The sequence below is a fragment of the Oryctolagus cuniculus genome, chromosome 8, assembly GCF_051225735.1.
Source record: "Oryctolagus cuniculus isolate XC-2025 breed Fujian yellow rabbit chromosome 8, ASM5122573v1, whole genome shotgun sequence".
Lineage (NCBI taxonomy): Eukaryota > Metazoa > Chordata > Mammalia > Lagomorpha > Leporidae > Oryctolagus > Oryctolagus cuniculus.
Genome location: NC_142874.1, coordinates 129,506,481 through 129,529,424, shown reverse-complemented (window position 1 = coordinate 129,529,424; position 22,944 = coordinate 129,506,481). Strand labels below are relative to the sequence as shown.

The 22,944-nt window shown below is 38.3% G+C and overlaps 1 protein-coding gene across 14 annotated transcripts in view; it reads right to left on the bottom strand.

Moving 5' to 3' along the window:
• Window positions 1–22,944, bottom strand: part of EPHA5 (EPH receptor A5) — a 366,701-nt gene that overhangs the window by 88,547 nt on the left and 255,210 nt on the right. For 7 of the 14 annotated variants that reach the window (XM_017347528.4, XM_017347529.4, XM_089302709.1 and 4 more), the window contains 2 exons: window positions 18,466–18,625; window positions 7,548–7,650 (listed from right to left, as the gene is read on the bottom strand). In XM_017347528.4, the coding sequence (XP_017203017.4) occupies window positions 7,548–7,650; window positions 18,466–18,625 (263 nt within the window). Of the gene's footprint in view, window positions 1–7,547; window positions 7,654–18,465; window positions 18,626–22,944 lie in introns of all 14 variants that reach the window. The other 7 variants (XM_008267805.5, XM_008267806.5, XM_008267807.5 and 4 more) reach the window with 1 other exon arrangement.

Below are 22,944 nucleotides of genomic sequence, written 5' to 3'. Positions count from 1 at the left end.
GGACAAGGAATTTCAAATGGAGTTGATGCACTGCTCATCTTTAGTTCCATAATTCATGAGGCATTCATTCAGTTACATTACGTGTGAGAGCCACACAAGTCTTTATCTTCTAAATACTTACTGGCAGGAAGAAGACAGAAAATATGTATGCTACATCCTATACTACGTGGTTTCAAGTGTTAAACTCCATGAGATATACTGATACTGTTCGAAGTCTTCAATGGAAGATGAAAGTGCTTGGGCGAAGGAATGGAGGAAGGCTGTATGATAAACTGGACGGTGCAGGTCTTGACATACGCATAAGGCTTCGATTTTGAGAAACGGTAGGAAGCTTCTTCTGTGATAATGTTGGATATGAGTAAAAGTGCACAGTGAGATCCTCTTTCTTCCCTCGGGTCCTGGAGTTTTTGTGATACTGACCTTATCTTCAGGTTCACGTGCCAGCTCCTACTGTGCTGGGCCTTAAAATGTAACTTTTCCATCTCTTCAACTTTAGTGAAGGTCACGGTGCTGGGTGTCAAATTTCTGTGAGACCCTGTGCTATGTGAGCTCTGACAGTGAAGAGCATCAAATCAGAGCTGGGTTCAATGCAGTGGCTACTCTCCCATGGGTAGATTCATAGCTGTGCAGTCTCCTGATACCTCATGGCCATTCCTTCTCAGATTGTTTGGCTGGAAACTTTCCCAAGGGCTTCCCAGGGCTCTACACAACAACTTCATTAGTTTTAGGACTCAACCCAATGATGTCACTGTATTTGTGCCACAGCATTCTTCAGTCTTGTGTCTCAAATGGCACAGCAGACATCATTTTAACAGGTCGAACTATCAGCACCTACATTTTGGATTTTTGTTTTAAATATATGGAACCTTTTAGTTACTTGATCTATCTCTTTTGGATTAAATTACTTTGAATCTGGCTTTTGCCATTTGCAACCAAAGAATTCTACAAAAACAAAATAAAATATAACAAAACAAAACCATCACACAGCAGTATCATTGGAAAGGCAGTTTGAACAACATCTTCAAAATTCTTGATCTCCAGATCTGCTCCTTCAGTCATACAGTAGACATCTCCTGGGACTCTTCATGACTATCTGTGTATTAAAGCCAAACACATATCTCTAAAGACAGACATCATATTAATGATCAAATAAAAGCACTTCAGTGGGAGAGTAAAATGTTAAGGGTTCACAGAGGTGACACTAACCAGCCTTCACAAAATCAGGACTGCTAATAGATCTAGGGATATTTGGATTTTGTGTGATTTTATAATAAATGCAATTTGCCAACTATAATATTCTAGTAATAGGTAAAGGCAAAACCATTAAGATTCAATGTATTTTTAGGCCGGCGCCGCGGCTCACTAGGCTAATCCTCCGCCTTGCGGCGCTGGCACACCGGGTTCTGGTCACGGTCAGGACGCCGGATTCTGTCCCGGTTGCCCCTCTTCCAGGCCAGCTCTCTGCTGTGGCCAGGGAGTGCAGTGGAGGATGGCCCAAGTGCTTGGGCCCTGCACCCCATGGGAGACCAGGATAAGCACCTGGCTCCTGCCTTCGGATCAGCGCCATGCGCCAGCCACAGCAGCCATTGTAGGGTGAACCAACGGCAAAAGGAAGACCTCTCTCTCTCTCTCTCTCTCTCTCTCTCTGTCTACTCTGCCTGTCAAAAAAAAAAAAAAGATTCAATGTATTTTTTAGTTTATGTTAGCATAGTTACATTGACATTAATTTCTAATTGACAATCCTATTACTGATCAGTTTGGAAAAATTTTAAATGTTAGTACAACTGTTTTTAACAGAGAATCAGAGGCTTTGTACACAAGATTTCAAAAGTTTGAATGTCAAATGTTCTGGGGAAATTATATAGTGAAGATCAAGAACCCTAAAGTTAGAGCAGGGTTCAAGACCCAGTTCCTCACTGACTAGTTGTGTACAATAATCTATCTTCTAGACACTTTTCCAAGGGAAGAGTGGGGATAAAAATCTCCTCTCTACTGGTCTGTGACTTATACTCTTGCAGAAATGAAATGTCAAAGTCAATAAAAGACATAGGCAAGTGCTATGTAACAGCAATCAAAGATGAGAAAACAGATCTGGCATGCAGAGGAAGGAAGCATGGGTCAGAAGCTGAGTAAGTGCACTTGAGAGGATGTCACTGAGCACAGAATTGAAAGAAGTGAGGAGAAAACCATGCCTTTCTCCAGGGTCAGTGAGTTTTGGGCAACAGGAAGAGTCGGTGCCAATGTCCTAGGCAGTGGCCAATTTAACAACGTTTAAACAGCAAAGGGATACTGGTATCAGTATCTACAGATTGAATATAAAACTGGCACTGAGATACTGCTTGGGAAGCCCATAGAAGAAGGACTAGCAATAGGGCAATATGTAATTATAATGTAATAACCATGCTACTTGCATCAGGCAAAGTGGCTTCTCTGAAGGCTTTAGAACATTTCAGACCCATTGAAAAGTACTCCTTTGAGAAATTACGATGCAATGATGTCAGTTGTAGGCAGAGTTTTGGCCTTTGCCTAAATTAAACAGTTGCATTCAAAACAGTTGCATAATTATTTTATTTGGCTCCCAATGAGCTTGAAGAAGACATTTTATATCCTAAGGATTTTACTCTTAAGCCATTGCTTTTGTTAACACAGGAACTGGGACAGGCATGTAATAAGAACTCAGATATTTCTAGAAGTAATGAATAGAACATCATGTTGGTACAAATGAGAAGTTACCACGAAAAGAATGATTCCAGTCTTACTTAAATTCTTCACTTCATCCTTGTTTTAGGCCTCAAAAACAAGGCTGAAAACATCTGGGGCAAAGGATATTGATTTTTTTTTTTTTTTTTTGTCTTCCATGAATGCGACTTACCTTGGTTTTACATGCAAAGGGGCTTAGTAAATCTTTATAATGGATGATTATGCAGAAGCCGTCATTTACAGCCTGTTTTACTCTTCAGGGAACTTGAAAATAATTACAAAAAGACTAAATTTTAATGTGATTTTTCAAGTAACAAAAACATATAAAGAAGTATTTTATGAGTCTGCTTGTTTCTCTAAGCTTCTGACATGGTCTTAGTATCTTAATGTAGACAGGCTAGCTTCCAAATAGAGTAATAGAGTATCTACTGACTACTGAAGAATTTTTGCCTCTGCAAACTATGAGACTTTTTCAAATGGATCAAGTTTCAGTTGTTTAATGGAAAGCCAGGGAAATAGGATTTAGTAGTTCTATGCCCTGGCACAGGATTTCAAAATGACCAGGGCATACAAAGGAAGACATTTTGCCTGGAAAACAATAATTTCTTGAGGTCTTAAGCTACCCCTTAGACTAAATGTATCATCTCAAGAATATCATAGCAAGAAAGTTGCATATGAATAATAGCCTTAAAGTCACATTCAAGGCCATGCAGCATAAAGGGATCATTCATTCTCCTAGGGAGATTTTTTCTGTTTTTTTTTTTTTTTTGTCTTCCAATTTCAAAGTTGGCAAGAAGCTTTACCTTTTTTGGTGTTTATATGAAAGAATATGTGCAATATAGCAATATAGGTAGCAGTGTGTATCATTTTTCTTTTCATAAATATGTGGGATTAATCTGAAATGAAAGAAAGCTCAGGCATTTTCTTGAAATATAATTAAATTCATGAATATGAAATAAATGAGCAATCAAAAATAAAATATTATAAGTAGTAGTTAATCTCAATACCTTGATATTGAGGAAGAATCAAATAAGAAATAGATTCTGTACACTAAAAGATGATTTGCTTTGTATTTTCTATACCACTAAAGCCCATAATTTTGAGCTTTATTTTAGACTACGAAGTACCCAGTACTTAACATTCAAATTTAGGCTGTAAGATTCAAATGTGAACACAGAGGGGGAAAACCTCCACTTCATCAAAGGAAGCTCAGAGACCAGAAAGGGCACAAACACTTTCTCAGACATTACCTGGAAGAGCTTGGAAATGAAAGAGCGATAGCTTAAAGAATTATATCTATAAAGTTGTTTCTTCACAAAATTATGATACCAGAAAATTATCAGTGACCAATGTCTCCATTGACAAAAGAAAAAGATTAAAGAGCCATTACAATAAGCCAGCCATGTGAAAGGGTTTAACTTATATTCATCCTAAGATAATTAGTTTATGGTTTGCTGAGGGCATATCAATTGTTTTGTAATCCCACAGAAAAATCATTTAAAGATAATTGGGAAAAAACGTAGTGAAAGGAGAGTTTGAACCTTGCAGAAAATGCTATGTAATAATGAAAACCTTTAAAACAGACAGCCACTTCGCCATTTTTTAAAACTAGTCATTTGCTTCAAGATTGATATCTGTCTATGACATTTTAAACTATGTGTAGGTATGAAGCTTCCAAAAGATTTCTACATAATCAACTGAAGCCTCAAAAAAGAATTAGAAAGTCTCTATATTGACTTCTTTTTTTCTCCTTGAATGCATTTTATCATTTAAAAACTAGAGTATTTTTTCTTTAAAATGGATACAAGTATGCAAGAACTTAAAATTCTTTTTCTTCTGGTCTAAATAAAAATATAAATTGCCAATGAATATGGATCTAGAAGATATGTTTTCTCTTTGGTCCAAATAATGACAGAAATCACCAATCATTGTTACATACAGGTCATATTAATGTTTTACTATATATAAAAGTAAAATAAGGTTATAATGTACAGATAAGTCAAATTATTTTTAATTAAAAGACGTTACCTAGAAGTAAATAGTTGGTTTACAATATAATAATCAGAAGAAGAAAAGTGATGAAAGAGGGAAAGCTCAAGGTGAGAAAAGTGTCATAACATTTTATGTATGTGGATCATATTTTGGAACAGAAAGGAGAGAGGATCACACAGAATTCAACTTCTTACATCATTCTTTGGACTGTCTTTTATTCTATAATATGGTAGAACTCATAGTTTTCCAAATTTGCTTAGATTTTGGCTATATTTTTTCATTTAGCATTCTTCTTATTTGACAAATAACTGCATTGAGTCACAGCAATCTCCCTCCAATAGTGCAGGAAACACAAGATTCAGTCAAAAATTGCAATGTTCATTGCATCCAATGAGATGGGAAAGTCTTTCAAGAATCCTGTCATTTAGGTTTTGAGTAAACATAGGTACATCTATTGCAATCATCAAGTAATTTGTTCATAGAGTAAAACAGAATAGCCAATTATATTTCTATCATATAACACATGTCCCCTTAAGTTCAAGAATATAAAAATGAAGCAGGGAAAATTTCTTGCAAAAAAATTTGCTTGTAAAATATTTAAGCCTCAGTTTTTTTTTTCTTTTTTTGTTTTTGGTGGTGGTGGTGGCCCTGGGGATGGGGTAGGGGGTTGAATTTGCTATCTTGTCAACTGTACAGTTTTTATGACAAGATTGGAGAAATCCGCTTATCTTCCAGAAAGCAGGGTCAGACTGGACATTCTTCTCAGTTACTACAGAGATCAAGGGATCACACCCTGGGTTCCCTGGGTTGAGTAGGCCTTTTTTTTTTTTTTTTTTTTTTTTTTTTGTAATATTTGTTTATTTAGTTGAAAGGCCGAGCAACAGAGACAGTGACAGAGAAGCAGAGGAAGAACCAGGTAAAAAGAGATGTTTCAACTGTTTGTTTACTCCCCAACTGGCCTCAGTAGCCAAATCTGGGCCAAGCAGAAGCAAGGAGCCAGGGACTCCAACCTGGTGACGGGGCTCCAGGATCCAATGCCTTCCCACTTGCATTAGCAGGAAGCTGGATCTCATGGGGTCTAGCTAAGACTTGACACAGGTACTCCCCTCACATGCTGGCCCCTGCTTGGTCTTTTTTTTTTTTTTTTTTAGATTTTTTACTTATTTATTTGACAGGTAGAGTTTACAGATAGTGAGAGAGAGAAAGAGAGAGAGAGAGAGGGAGAGGGAGAGGGAGAGGGAGAGGGAGAGGGAGAGAGAGAGAGAGAAAGGTCCTCCTTCCATTGATTCATTCTCCAAATGGCCACAACGGCCAGAGCTGCACCGATCCAAAGCCAGGAGCCAGGCGTTTCCTCCTGGTCTCCCATGCAGGTGCAGGAGCCCAAGCACTTGGGCCATCCTCCACTGCCCTCTCGGGCCACAGCAGAGAGCCGGACTGAAAGAGGAGCAACAGAGACTAGAACCAGTGCCCATATGGGATGCCAGCGCCGCAGACAGAGGATTAACCTAGTGTGCCATGGCACTGGCCCTCCTGATTGGTCTTAATTGTCCTTAACAGACCACAAACTTCTCTCTACCCAGAATTCTAAAGATGCATAACTGCCCTTCTCATATTAAAAGTAAGCAATGGATCACTAAATATATTCTTGAGAAACTTCCAACAGTCTTAACAAGAACTAGAAGAAATAGAATTTTCAGCTACAAAGAGAATGTTAAGGGAGTAGCAATACATTATGAAAATAAACTGTTACTTTTGTAATTTAAGTATATGGTCATAAATCTTTTTGGGTCACAATACAGTGTATTGAAAAGTGCCTAATTTTGTATATTTATGAGTTGAAGAGGTGCTGAAGAGCCAACAATAAATGAATAGAACAGTAACAAAATCAATATGAATATTGATTTCCTGACCTTCTTTTGGGAGCCTTTCAGTACATTTTCCCATTTTTGTCAGGTTTAAATATTTCCTTGAAGATTTTCATCAGGTTTTCTTTAATGGTCTAACTCGAAATACCTTTTCAAATGGACAGCTCTCATTACTAAATATCCCTTCTACCAGTGGCCTGGATAAAACATATGAAGATGTGTTTGTTGCAGCTATAGAGCATACCTATTTACATATTTACTTATTTTGTTTTATTTTTAGGGAGTCTGATTATGTTTAGCTCAATGTCAGAAAATGGCTTGTACTAAAGCTCTCCTTTGGATTTTTTTAGTTTTGTTCAAAAGCAAAAATGTAGATATGTAATACACATATTCATGTATCTATGCATATGACATTCGATAAAGTTCACTCTTAAATCAGTATACACCATGACTGATGTATTCTGGTTAAACTTCAGCAGCGGAAAATAAAAGCAGTCACTGAAAGGGCTTGGTTATTTCCCCAACTCCTTGTCTGCCAGGACAAGGAGTTCTGTCCATCAGGCTGTAGGAACAGATGCTGCTAACCAGTATCATCAGTTCTATCTCAAAGGTCTACTGGTCAGAGATATGGACCATCTTGAACACTAAAGAAAACTAAATTAGGCAAGTATATATACTCTCGAGACAGAAAATAATCCAGAATGAGAAGTAAACTACATCAGTAAAAGAGATCGAGTTATGCTAATAACAGAGTAAACAATAACATGTTAACACTACTCTTAAGAAGAGAGCATCCCCGGAGAGACAATTCCTGTGCTTAAAAAAATTAGCACTCACATGCACAAGATAAGGCTTAGGAAGTAAGTCATACACTGGGGTTATCTACTGCATGCCTTATTTGTTTTGGGATGTGCTACAGAACCAAGTGGTCAGATCAAGGTAGGGAAGGGATCAGCTGCAAAATTTCAGAATCATAGCTTCCTCTCTTACCTTCCACTGAGGAGGAAGCCGATAACCACTGCCAACAAAATGACTCCCACTGTCACGGACACAGCAATTATAGGAATCTGGCTTTGATCGCTGGATGCTGCAACTGCTGATAGGAGACACAGAAAATGGAGCTTGTGGTTAAAGTGATCATCTGCATTCAAAATAAAAGCTGCTTAATAGCTGGCAATCAAGTCATGGTCCCAGCCCTTTACCCACACACGGCTGAGATTCCCCCCTACTATCTTTTCTCAAAAGTATGTAATTGAAAAGTCATCTTTAGGAGAAAATATTTACACTTCAAATAGAAATGCAAAACCATCACTAAATTCAGTGATAATTTCTTTGTCTTCACAAAAAAATGAATGCATATTATTTTCACAGTATCCATCTAGCGGCCTTAGGTTTGCAAGATACAATGGGACATCCTGCTTGGCTTGAAATACCTTTATCCAAGAAGGAGGTGTTAGGTATGTAAGATTTGACAATTTTAGAGTTTGCATGCTGTTGTTGTCTAGAAAAAAAAGAATGTGATTAATTCAGATGGGATTTTTTTTCCCCAGAGACATAGCTTGAAGTCTAAAATAATGGGGCTATGAACTCATTGAAGTTCAATATAATATCACTGTTCTGAATATAATTTAAAAGAAAACACAATTTTAAGCAGAATATAATCAGTGAGTGAGATCATTTTTTGAAAAACATCAAGGCATATATTTCCAAGTTCAAGATGTCTGCAGTTAGATTACATTCATTTTTATTACATTTTATTAAAAAAGCACATGGATTTAGATAAATATTTATATTTTAATAACATAATTTCTATGATAAGAGAAACATGGACATGATTATCTGTACCTAAATAAGCAAAGATATGTTTCACTTGTATTAATAACTAACCCTGATTAAAATAAGAAACCTCTAGTGCATAATACATTTTACTAATAGCCTCAAGAATTCTTTAAGACAATTCCTACGTATTTCCTGTTTAAGACATACTCACTTGGAAAAATCGAGAAAATTGCTAGTTCACCTCCATGACACCAAATTTTAAGGAAGCAAAACTAAGAACACATTCTCCGTGCTTTGCTTTTATGCCTTGCCAAATTTGGGCCCAAAAAGAGTTTTGGATTTCACACTTCCCTTTTATTTTGATCACCTTGTCCTTAATTCATCTTTAATCCTTAAGATACATTAATTTGTTGGAAAGGCAAAGAAGGAGAGAGAGAGAGAGAGGAGAGATTGAGAGAGTGAGAGATTTTCTGTTAGCTCATTCTCCAAAAGCCCACAACAGCCAGGACTGGGCCAAGCAGAAGCAGGGAGCCTGGAAATCCATGCAGGTCTCCCAAGTGTGTGGCAGGAACCAAAATACTTGGACCATCAGATGCTGCCTCCCAGGCACATTAGCAGGAAGCTGCACTGGAAGCGTGCAGCAATGGGTCCCTGCTCCAGGCACTCTGATACGGAACACTGGCAGGCCAAACAGGAACCCCACCTGCTGGGCCATAATGCCCACCCCCTTAATTGTCAACATCCAAAATGGACTCATTCTCTGGCCACTTTTTTGCCTTCAGAACCCAATACTATGGACAACAAGTTTGAATGGAACTATGATCCATCAACCTGTATTCTTACTTTCTGGGTGATAACATTTACGACTCAGTAATCCTTCACCCCGATTTCTCCTATTCGCTGATGCTACAGTCTATGGTAAGGAATTTAGTTACTGAGTACAGTGGAAATGGGGTGCGGGAAAAACTACCCCTCAGGCACAGTAGCCTTCACTAAGATTTGCTTTATTAATCTCTAAACTCAGACCACTTCTCTCCCTGCTTTTTCTCAATTATTTTTCTTTTTTGGCAGAAGGCACCTTTCTGGAAAAAACCATGCAGACTTGGCCTACAGAAGTTTGGTGTTGCTGGTGCTGCGGCTCACTAGGCTAATCCTCCACCTTGCAGCGCCGGCACACCGGGTTCTAGTCCCGGTCGGGGTGCCGGATTCTGTCCCGGTTGCCCCTCTTCCAGGCCAGCCCTCTGCTATGGCCCAGGAGTGCAGTGGAGGATGGCCCAAGTGCTTGGGCCCTGCACCCCATGGGAGACCAGGAGAAGCACCTGGCTCCTGCCTTCGGATCAGCACGGTGCGCCGGCCGCAACGGCCATTGTAGGGTGAACCAACGGCAAAAGGAAGACCTTTCTCTCTGTCTCTCTCTCTCTCTCACTGTCCACTCTGCCTGTCAAGAAAAAAAAAAAAAGTTTGGTGTTATTTTGAATGGGTTCTAACTGTTGCATGGAAGCCTCTGAACCTCCTTATTAAGTAAAAAAATTATCTCCCTAAAATCCTTTCTCATTTTCTCAATGCACTAATCCATTCCACTCCCCTTGTTTAGAAATGCAACATTTGATAGATAAAAGTGAGTGGCGGCCTGTACTGTGGCATACTGGGCTAAGCCTCTGCCTGCAGCACACCGACATCCCATATGGGTACTGATTCAGTTCCCACCTGCTCCTCTTCTGATCCAGCTTTCCAATAATGGCTGGGGAAAGCACAGAGGATGGCCCAAGTGCTTGGACCCCTGCACCCATGTGGGAGACCTGGAAGAAGCTCCTGGCTCCTGCCTTCAGCCTGGCCCAGTTCAGGCTGTTGCGGCCATTTGGGGAGTAAACCAGCAGATGGAAGACCTTTCTCTCTGTCTCTCCCTCTCTCTGTCTGTAATTCTACCTCTCAAATAAATGACAAAATATAAAATAAATAAATAAAAGTTACTGGTGGTGGCCTCTGACACCATTGTTAAAACCCCTTTGGCCTTTTCTGAGACCCTGCTTCTTCAAATATCCTCCAAAATTAAAAAAAAAAGAAAGAAAACAGGAAAAAAAGAAATACCCCTGTGCCACACTACTGTTGCAAATCTAGTTTTGTGATATTCTGTTTTCATCTTTGTCAACAAGTTCCTTAGAATGATATACTACCATAGTTTTAATCATGTTATTATTTTAAAATTTATTATATTGGTAAAAAAATTAAACAAAAGCCTCCCTTCAGAAGAGATTTTTGTTCCCTGACAGGCTGCTTCTGTGCTACATACAAGCCTTTGGGGAAAAAGAAATGCTTATACTTCAATCTACTGGCATTATTTCAACCTGATTAGAAATCAGGACCAACGTTTAGTAGACACAAGGGCCAAGAAAATTGTATAACCTTTTAAGATCGCATTCCTTTACTTTTCAAAGAGGGATAATTTCCCTTGACCATTGTATTTCTGTTAAGATCAGCAATTATATATAAAAAGCAATTAGCAGAGTGCTTCAACTACTGCCAACTTTAAATAAATAGCATCAGCTCCTAGTTTATTTACTATTATTATTTGTCAGCCTCCTGTCTGGGTTATATGGAACCTGCCCTGTCCTCTGATGGCCAGCATTATTAAATTCTCTCTGAAACTTTTCTTTTCTGCTTTGGATTCCAAGGATGATATGCTATTCACTAAATGGAGTAAGTACTTCTACATTCATCTTACCTTGCACAATAGTAAGGAATCTGACCTTGGTGAACCTATACCTCATCCTGGAAGCTATTTGCTTCCTATGATATCAGACAACACGTTTTCTCTTTTTCCTCTCCTGAAGTGGTGCTTTGTCAGCTCTGCTGGATCCACATTCTCTTCCAATGTCTTCGATGTGATTCTTGGTGAGTGCTCACCCCTGATCTTCCTCACTTCTCCCCTGCCTTTCTGCTTTTGCTCCTTCCTTAACTTTCTTCCTCCCTCTCATGGATACTTCTTTGCTTGTGACAAAATAACTGTCAGCTGCTGTACTCTAACAATTATTTCTCTCCAAGCACCACTTTTTTTTTTAAAAAATAACAGACTGTTTTCCCCTTTATTGGGATTTTATTGTCACATAAAACCAAACTTTTAAAACTGACCCTTATACCACATCCACCGTCAAGGGCATTAACAAAACACATCAAAAAATGAACATACCATAAATCAAGCCAATAATCAAAACTGACTTGACATCTTTCTGGTTTCTTTTAGCAACCATTGAGTCTTTCTTAACCGTTACTCCCCCATGAATTACTTAAATATTTTTCTGTTTCCTTTTCCCCCTATATATCACTTCCTTTCATCCAATAATCATGCATTTGATTAAAATGTATACAATCATAATCACTTTATAAGTACTGTCAAATAACAAACATTCATGTTTCTATGTCTTTATCTAATGCACATTGAAATCAAGTCTTTTTTTGGTAGGACAGTCAAATAAATCATGGAATTAGGAGAACTTAAGGAATACATTTTTATTTTTCTTTAAATTTTGCAGCATTTTCTAAGTTCTTTGCTAGCTTTTATCATTGACTATTTCACATTCACTGATTAATGTGATTTCTAATAGCAATTATTTACACAGATTTTGTATTATTTACTCCTAGTTTGTCTTCAGAGCATAAAGAGTATCATTCATTGTATTAATTAAGATGGCAACAGAGACTTTATATGGCTGTCAGTGCTTCATGCTTGCTCATTCATTACTAGTGGGATAAAACGGAGGCCCAGCATGACCTATGTTTATCATTGAACACATTCTAAACTTGTAATCCATAGGAATATGAATCTTTAGGCACCCTTTTATCCAGATTTCTTCTGTACTTAAAACAATTCGTTGAGAGAGTTGATATTGTCTTGGAAAAATAGTTGAGCAGTAGCTCCTGAAGACTGAAAAGCCAAGTTTAAAGCAATGGTAACACAATTACAGAAACTATTCTAGTATCCTTAACATATTACATTTAAGGATTTATTTTTTATTTTTTATTTTTTGACAGGCAGAGTGGACAGTGAGAGAGAGAGGCAGAGAGAAAGGTCCTCCTTTGCCGTTGGTCCACCCTCCAATGGCCGCCACGGCCAGCGCGCTGCGGCCAGCGCACCGCGCTGATCCGATGGCAGGAGCCAGGTACTTCTCCTGGTCTCCCATGGGGTGCAGGGCCCAAGCACTTGGGCCATCCTCCACTGCATTCCCTGGCCACAGCAGAGAGCTGGCCTGGAAGAGGGGCAACCGGGACAGAATCCAGTGCACCGACCGGGACTAGAACCCGGTGTGCCGGCGCCGCAAGGTGGAGGATTAGCCTAGTGAGCCGCGGTGCTGGCCACATTTAAGGTTTTTTAACAGTTACACATTCACACCATTCTTGGAAATTTTGAGGTAGTATATATTGAAAAAAATCACAATTCTTTTTAACCTCACATGTTTCCTAGCTTATGTTTGAAAAGTTAATAACAGAGGCTGACACACGTTTTAGAACCAGGTTATAAGAGCTTTCGAAGACCAGGCTGAGATATGAGACCCTTCTCCCAACAATAGGCACTAGTTAACTTTCTTAATCAGGAGAATCTCATTGAAGTTATAATTTTTCATAAATGATGTGAGCATCTAGGAGGCAGTGGAAAAATTTGAAACCCATTGGCAAGTAAGTAATCCCATGAAAAGACATCGAATATCTTAGCTATCAGGAAAGTTCAATATGAAAACCAAAATGAAAGGTCATTGCCCAACAATCCAAAATGACTAGCAAATAGTGACACCACCAAACGTTAATGAAGATGCAGAGAACCTATCATCCATGCGTCTCTGGTGGGAACGTAAAATGATGAGGTGATTCTGGAGAACAATTGGCAGCTGTTTAGAAAACTAAACATATAATTACCTTATAACCCAGCAATTCTACACTTGGGAATTTATCCCAGGAAAATGAAAACTTATCTTGACTCAAAAAAATATACACAGTTGTTCATGGCATCTTCATCTGTAATAATGAAGGCTAAAATAAGCCTAGATGTCCTTTTACATATTAACAAACCATGATAAGAAAAGGGGCATTTGGTTAAACAAACAATGATATGCACATACCATGAAACACTCTTAGTTATCAAAAATAAGCAAACAGGATGCCCCCAACAACATGAATCAATCTCTGGGAAATCATGTTGAGGAGGAACAAAAGCCAATTCAAACCATAGGTCAACTCCTGAATAATTCCACTAATGAAACATTTTTGAAATATCAAAATGAAGGACAGATGAGTGGTTTCCAGGAGATTAGTGATGGAATAGGTGTTGTTCCTAAAGGTAGTGTGTATGGTTTTAAAGGCAACACTTGGGATCTTTATGATGTTTACACTATTTGATATTTTCATACCTACCTCAACCCAAACAAGTGATCAACCTGTCACACAATGTCCAAACACACCCATACAAAGGAGCATCAGATAATAGGACTTAAATCTGTGGGTTGTTTAAATATAAATATCTTGGCGGTGATATTATATTTTAGTTTAACAATATGTTACCATTTGGGAAAACAGAAATTTATACTAGACTTTTCTGTATTATTGAAAACAATTGCATATGAATTTAAAGTATCTCAATAAAATTCAAATTAAAGACCATAATAGCATTATTCTATAAGTTTTTTTTTTTTTTTTTTGACAGAGTCAGACAGTGAGAGAGTGAGAGACAGAGCGAAAGGTCTTCCTTCTGTTGGTTCACCCCTCAAATGGCTGCTATGTCCAGAGCACTGTGCTGATCCAAAGCCAGGAGCCAGGTGCTTCCTCCTGGTCTCCCATGCAGGTGCAGGGCCCAAGCACTTGGGCCATCCTCCACTGCCTTCCCAGGCCACAGCAGAGAGCTGGACTGGAAGAGGAACAACTGGGACAGAATCCGACATCACAACCGGGACCAGAACCCGGGGTGCCGGCACCACAGGCGTAAGATTAGCCTAGTGATTCGTGGCGCTGAATCTATTCTATAAGTTTTTAATACAGCCTTGAGAATAGGTAAGAGTTGGATAAAAGAAAGTGATGCATTTAAAAATCTGAAGAAAATAAAAGTGATTACTGAATTTAGGCCAAATAGGATTTAAGACAGATTCAATGACAATCTTGAAGTTTCAAGACAAGTTAGGTTAAAAGAAGTAAGAAAGAGTAAGTAGAATGGTTTCCTTCACAATACGTTGATTTGTTGGTATGCTGATAGTCAGTCTTTGAGAACAAGCTAAATACATGGAATCAATTGAAAAAAAAAATATTTATTTAAGAGGTAGAGGAACAAGGGGGGGAGGGGCCGAGAGAGAGAGAGAGAGAGAGAGAGAGAGAGAGAGAGGGAGAGATACCACCACCTGCTGGTTTCTCTCTCCAAATGCCTATAAAGCTGAATCCAAAGCCAGGGACTCAGTCACTTGAGTCATCATTGCTACCTCCCAGGATCTGCAAGAGCAGGAAGCTGGATTCAAAAGCAGAGGCAAATACTGAACTCAGGCACACAGATACGGAAAATGCATATTCCAACCAGCACCTGAACTGCTAGCTAACACCTGCTGATAAGGTTTAAATGCATGATTTTTATGCATGATAAAGTTAAAATGAAGAAGATAATAGTCAAAGCTTGGGGGGGGGGGAAGAAGGCTGGAGATTTTACATCTTAACCCTCATATTAAATAGTCTTTTGCAAATAAATATTATTACATTCCTACTTTTACTAATATTTCCATTTAGTTTGAGGGCTCTATTTTTTACTTACAACATAATGTAGATCGGAAAAGAAAGTTCCTGTAATCATTTTACTTTCTTTTAAATAAATGACCAAAGCATAATGTAAATTAATAAATAATTTTAATTAAGCAAATCAATAATGAATCTATGAATTATTACATATCATTTTAGGAATGGAGTAATCTATTAGAAAATTCTTTTAAAAGTGTGTTTAAGCTAGCTTTCCCATAATATTTTTGTCCACATACATCCCTGAGTGATACAATTTACTTGTCTTAGTAGTGTGACTCATTAAGGAGAGTATGCTTAACTGTCACCACTGGGAGAAAAAGCACTGATCACTTTAGGGGAAAATAAAAATACTTCTATGACAGCATAATTCTTGCATTCAAACACTATGAGACCTTGCTGGGGAAATAATATATGCAAGTAAATAATTAATTATATTACCAAGAAATTGCCATATAAAATAATTAATATTATTTCACAAAAGCCTGCACAACAATAGTCAAGTGAAAGGCTTCTCACACAAATGCTACATCCCTTCAGAATGAAGTCTAATTTGAATCATCATTGCACCTCAGCTTTTACTCCCTGTGAGACGATCTGTCTTGAGAAAGAAGGGAATGCATCCTACAACTTTTTGAGTCACTCACAGTACCCATGGTGAAAGGCCTTCTGATAGACTGATGGTAAAAACCAAATGTCTTTAAACAATCAAAAACGATTATTATAAAGTGGTATTTGTAATAAGTATTTCATTCTTCAGCACTAAATGCATGATAAACTCACTGTCTGCATAGATGTGTGCATCTGATTCTCATGATTTCTCCAAAGCCTCATAGATACTACACACTCAACATACTCCTGCTGAATATGTCCACAAAGCATTCTACATCCAGATCAAGACTAGTGCGTATAATGCTCCCAAGTGCTTGCAAACACTTGCACACATACTCAAGTAAAAATAAGATCTACCAACAGCTAGGAGGCAGTAGAACCCTAAAATATTTTCATTACCTGTTGCTAATAACACAAAATTTATTTTTGAAAAAATATTTTCCTGCTTTTACATTTCCTCTAGAAATTATGTAGGAAAAATTTTAAAGCAGCAAGTCTCAAGTGAGACGTTGTAAAATTGTAAAAGAAAATAAGTGCATATTAGTTCTCTCAGTACTCTGATGAATTTTGGCATGCCTAGAAACTGCTATTTAATAAAGTATCAGATGGATGTTGAAAAGTCTGCAGGAAAAATAGTTGCTGAACATGTCAATATCCTAAAAGCGAGTAGAATTTTGCAATAGTTTTTAAAATGGCATTTTTCATTTGCATAGCTATAAAGACCTCAGGCATATTTTGAGATATTAAATATGGCTTTGTTCCCAGAGTTGGCAGGTCGCACAAGAAGTACATATTACTAATGTCCTAAATAGCACCAAGAGCTATTAGAATGGTCAGCTTACATTACACATCTTTTGTCATTAATCCATTTTGGGTTCAAGGTGTGAAACCAAATAACTAATTCATCACCAAAATTATGGGACTTTTCTAATTAACCTTATTTATTATTATCAAATCTATGAAGAAAATTTTCTAAACACCATTAGTGATTCAAATTTTATTTCCTCCAATTAGATCTCAGCTATGGAATTTTCCTTTGATTTGCAAGAAAATTTCTACCATTTTTCTCAATGGCACACTTACCTATATAAGATTCAGTGGGGTGTCACATAGGAAACTACCTTTTTACCGTTTAAGTAATGAAAAATATTTTCTGGGGCTGGCATTGTGGCATAGTGGGTTCAGCCACTGCCTGCAGTGCTAGGATCCCAAACGGATACACACTCGAGTCCTGGCTGTGCCACTTCTGATTTAGTTCCCTGGTACCAGCCTTAAAAAGCAGACAAAGATGGCCCAAGAGGTTAAGCCCCTGCACCTTCGTGGGAGACCTAGAAGCTTCTGGATCCTGGATTTGGCTTAGCCCAGCTCTGACCATTGCAGGAATTTTGGGAGAGAACTAGGATGGAAGATATCTTTCTCCCTCTCTCTGCATATAACTGATTTTCAAAATAAACTGATAAATCTTCAAAAAATTATTTTGTAATTCTATTCAACATGCTTCCTATAGCATATCTTGAATTTTCTAGAGTCATTTTCCATAGATTCACTAAAATTTTAATAATTCTTCTAATACTTGCAAAATTAATTCAACAACTAGGGTTTCATTTTGTTGATTTTTAAAAAATGGGCATGTTATTTTCTTTATTTTAACATCACTAATTTTATAAAAATAGGCTTTACAAAGTGTACATATACACATTTATGTTTTTTTAAGGTTTACATATCTATTTGAAAGGCAGAATTACAGAGAAGCAGAGCCAGAGAGAGAGAGAGAGAGAGAGAGAGAGAGAGAAAGAGAGAAGAGTCTTCCATCCACTGGTTCACTTCCCAGGTGGCCCCAACAGCCAGAGCTGTGCCAGTCTGAAGGCAGGAACCAGGCGCTTCCTCTGGGCCTCCCATGCTGGTGCAGGGGCCTGAGGACTTGAGAGCTGGATCAGAAATGGGGAAGCCAGGTCTTGAACCAGCGCCAATATTGGCAGCCTGCACTGCAGGTGGTGGCTTTACCTGCTACGCCATAGTGCCAGCCCCATGTACATACACATTTAACATTTCACAGTACTCTTGTATGGTATTCTTTTATAATAATATTTTAATAGTGTCTGTTCTTTCATCTATTAACAAGTCAAGTTATTGAACTCTTTTTCTAATCCTACTTTCAATATATTTTCTTTAAGAACAAGTAAATAATGTCAACATTTTGTTGAACTTAAAGAGGAAAAGATTTTAATGACATTTGTTTGGGGGGGGGAGCAAAAGAGTACCAAAAGCATATTCAGAACATTTTCAGATTCTCCACTGAAAAATACTATGAGATATTTAAAAGTTTTTAAGAAATCAGAGCAGCCCCAGAGCACCATTTTCTTACCAAACTCAATACTGGAGTTCGTTCTCTGTGGAATTTTCCTGGAAAGAGTAAACCTAGTAACTTCGCTCAATAAAGCAAAAAAGTAAATGGCAATAATTCAATAAAGTGTGGCAGCCATGGGAAGAAAGCCTTTAAAAGTGAGGTTGAAGCATTTTGAAGGATTTCCTGATGCACCATCTCCCAGCAGATAAAGGCGATGAGGATGAGCAGGAGTGTTAACCTGCAGACCTACCATAATAGCATGACACAACGCTTCCTACCTGAGGGGGTCATGCCTGGGAGACAGAGAAGGACAGTGAGACTGACAGAGGGCCCAGGGAGGGTATTGATCCACTGACTCTTTTCTGGTAACCATTACAGAGACATGAGTTGACAGTAATTAAAATGACTTACACACTGGGATGGTTTCAAACTCGAATCTTCGACTGAAGACCCCATAGCCTGCTGCTGTACGTGCTCGAATTTGGAAGACATAGACTGACGCTGGTTTCAGGCCCTCTGCGGTAATGGTTGTCTCTTTAGATTTGATAATTGTGTAGCTGGTCTCTTGGTCCTGGATTACACAAAGATATAAAAAAAAAGAATATGAGTTTCTCATGGCAGCAAAACTTAGACTCACAGATCACAAAGTGAACCAGAAACCAATGAACTGTCTATTAGTACAAACATCATGTCTTAGGAGAAAAAGCCCTGTGTGTCCTAGGTGTGCTACTTCCAGAAAAATCCTGAAGTATTTTCTAGAACCTAAAGTGGTAGTGACATGCCCGCCACCCATCTACCATCCTTGCCTTTGGCAAAAATAGACCTGTAAAACTGTAAACACTGTGTTGCAGATCAATTAGTTTACAGAGGTTTCCATGATGTTTTTGCTGTGCCTGTTTTCCTCTGAAATGTTGTATTAGAGCATATCAATTGCGATGTCAGTCCAGAGAAAGATGACAGTGTCTCACACGCTGTTATGTGTGACTTCATGCTTTACGTCTTTGGTGAATGAACTTCATAACTGCAGTTAAGGCTTGGGAGCAGAAATCAGCACCTCACTGGAGAACGTTAATTCATTAAACTTTAAAAAGGATCATTAATGGAAAAATACAAATAACCTGGAATTTTCTTTTCTTTAAAAAATATTCCCTATGGAGGGGGGAGATGGCAAAGAAAGAAGTGACGGAGTAGGAAAAAAAAATGACTGGCTTCTATTTTGACAGCTAACTATAAAGTAACCATCCATAACCCCTCTGAGGTTACCACCTGATTTTAGTGTTGCCACTGAAAGCCCATGCTAGAATAAAGCAGTTGCACTATTACTGCTCTCCCCAGTGCCCTTGACTGTGATATTGGGGTAGAAACTCTTGCTTGCATTTATTTACAGAGATGTTATTATAATGAAACATGTCATGCACAAGAAAACAATTTATAAACTGAAATATACGTTTTCATTTCCGTTATTTTTAATTGTTTTCTCAACTCAAATCTGACTAATAAATGCTGATTTCTAATCACTTTCAATAATACCACTAATCCCATTTAAAATAAATAGCCTGTATTCTTCTTTTAAAATACTCATATCATTCCTCTTTTAGTGTTCTAACGTAGGAAATTATTTCTTAGAGATAAGTATATCCAAATTTCTCTCTAAATAAATATGCTTTAATTTCAAAACCAAATATGTGTTTCTCACTCATTCGAGGCAAATGATTGAACTTTAGGTTTCAATGGGCAGATTAATTTATTATTAGAAAGACTTTAAGAAGGTAATTAAGACCTACAAAACTTTAGTACATCAGCTAGTTTCTTCATTCACTCCATGCATTGATCTTCTACTGTCTATTATGTCTTCTATATACAGCAGTAAAAAGCCAATTTCTTAAAAAAAAAAAAAATATTTATTTATTTATTTAAAAGACAGAGTTACAGAGAGGCAGAGGGAGGGAGGGAGGGAGGGAGGGGGAGAGAGAGAGAGAGAGGTCTTCCATCTGCTGGTTCATCCCCAAAAAGGTCCAACGACCAGAGCTGTGCCAAACAGAAGCCAGGAGCAAGGAGCCTCCTCTGTGTCTCCTACATGGGTGCAGGGGCCCAAGCACTTGGGCCATCTTCTACTGCTTTCCCAAGCCATTGCATAGAGCTGGATCAGAAGTGGAGCAGCTTGGATTCGAACCGAAGCCCATATGGGATGCTGGCACTGTAGGTGGTGGCTCTACCCACTACGCCATAGCGCAGGCCCCCCAGATAATTTCTTGATGTATTTCTTCTAAAACTTGTAAGAAGCTTCTATAACATATGGAGAGTCCTGGCAAAGCTCAGGTTTATTAATGAATAAACCTGATGATAAGGTTTATTACTTCTCAATATTAGAATAAATATTATTGCTCAATAATATAATTATCAGTTCAGCTATGTTGCAGAAATATTTTCAGTAAGAAATGATTAAATGTCTGCTGATACTATTCTCATTTATTTAGAGAGATTTAACGTGGTTAAAAATTTGCTCAAAACTAAAATATGATTCTGACATATTTTATATCATAATGATTTTAACAAAATAGTAACATTTACAATGTAAAACAAGAAGGTTTTTTTAAAAATAAATAACAGTTTTAAAAGGAATAACAGCATTAGAATTCCAGACACATCATTAACTAAGTAGGTGTCAAGAGAGATGTGAGTACAGAATTCTGAACCTCAGTTTATGCCTCTGTGAAATGGAGATTATCGATCAAGAGTTTCTGCGGGAGAATAAAATACAGTTCACAGATGTAGCTCAAAGCACAGCCTGTACAATGTAGTCAGTTCTTGTGGAATTTGATTATTCTTAACTCCACAGCATGCTGGTAAAATCTTCCACTGAAAAGTAAAAATCAGGGGCCAGTGTTGTGGCTCAGCAGGTTAAACTACTGTCTTCCATGCTGGCATCTCATCTTTGAGACCCAGCTGCTCAACTTCTCATCCAGTTCTCAGCTTAATGAGCCTGGGAAAGTACTGGATGATGGCCCAAATCCTAGGGCCTTTGCCACCTACATGGGAAAACTGGAAAGTATTTAAGCCTGGCTCAAGCCTGGCTCAGCCATGGCTGTTGTGGCCATTTGGGGGAGTGAACCAGTGGATGAAGATCTCTCTCTTTTTTTTCTCTCTCTGCTTTTTAAATAAACAAATCTTTTTTTTTTAAAAAAGAGAAAAGTAAAAATCAAGACAATGTATAAAAATTGGTATGGCTATAAACATTAACCATTAAACATATAATGAATATATTCTGTAGAATGTATTGAAACTGATACTTCTGTGAATAGGTGAAAAACATTACAAAGAAACCAGTTATGGCACTCCTTGTAATAGTGTATGATTAAGTACCAACTGCAAATATTAGACAACACTCTAACAATTAAAGTTATATACTAGAGTTATATATATAATGTTATATATTATAACATTAATTAATGTTATATATATGTTAGAATCTAATTGTATATCAATGTTATATATATATATATGTTAGTTAGAATCTAATTGTACATTTCATCTCTGAGTTAGCTGAATACTGTACTAGAGAAGAGAATTTAGCCAAGCATCTACGTAAGGGATGAAAATGAATGAATTGATTTTGTGGGTGATCTAAGTGTGTTCCAGAATTTACTTCTGTTCCTGTCCTTTAACCTACTCACCTGTTAAATTTTTTTTTCCCATTACAAACCCTCTATACATGTCGTCAACACCCACAACCACCTGGATGCCAATTCCTGGCTCAGGGCAGTGGCTTTTGCAGCTTTGTGCCCCAGCTGAGCAAATGAGCTGCATTCCCCAGCTGCTCTGCAAACACTGTTCCCACGCGGGGAGGGGCGGGCCTCCGCAGCCCCAGCCAGCTGGCAAACACTCTGCCAAGGGGCAGCTTCCCTCTTCCTCTGCCTTTAATTAAGAGATGGCAAGGGGCCCATCACCACGCCAGAGCAGAGAAGCCCAGTGACCTCCATTAGAGGCGAGCAGTGCAAGGCAGGAACGCCAGCTGGCAAGCGCATGTGCCCTGGAAAACTCTGCCACCTGTGTCTGGCCAAAAGCCATCCACTAAAACAAGTGGTGTCTGCAGGTTCAAAATGAGCTCCAGAGATCCATCCAGACCTGTCATCTCAATTCACGGTATGAAAACCCCATGGTCCCATTTTTTTTTTTTCTTTCTTGAAAGTCTTAAAAGATACGTACATGTATTTTATTCATACAGTGTGTTCAATAACCAGGTTTGACAAAAAGGTCTGGGAATTAGCATCTTCATGTAAAAAAGCAAACAGTGATTAAGTGGAGTTAATAATTATCTATTATATAAAGATTTTGCTCTTTTTAAACATATCACAGGTGATATATATATATATGGAAATCTTGGTTTCTTTTTCGAAATCATCGTTGCTTACTGAGCTTTGCAAACTGCTGTAGTTTTGCAGCATTAAATGTAACTTCAGTAGAAACAATCCCTACTTAAATAAATTAATTCAAAAAAATTAATGGATAAAGAAAATAATTGCACAACATGGATAAAATTCACTGGAAGAAATATTAAGGGAAATGATCTCCTCCCTCAGTTTGTTGAGTAACTCTATTAAAATGTACCAACTTGGGGCCAGCGCCGTGGCTCACTTGGTTAATCCTCCGCCTGTGATGCCAGCATCCCATATGGGTGCCAGGTTCTAGTCCAGGTTGCTCCTTTTCCAGTCCAGCTCTCTGCTATGGCCCGGGAGGGCAGTGGAAGATGACCCAAGTGCTTGGGCCCCTGCACCCGCAGAGGAGACCAGGAAGAAGCACCTGGCTCCTGGCTTCGGATCAGTGCAGGGCTGGCCATAGCGGCCATTTGGCGGGTGATCCAACAGAAGGAAGACCTTTCTCTCTGTCTCT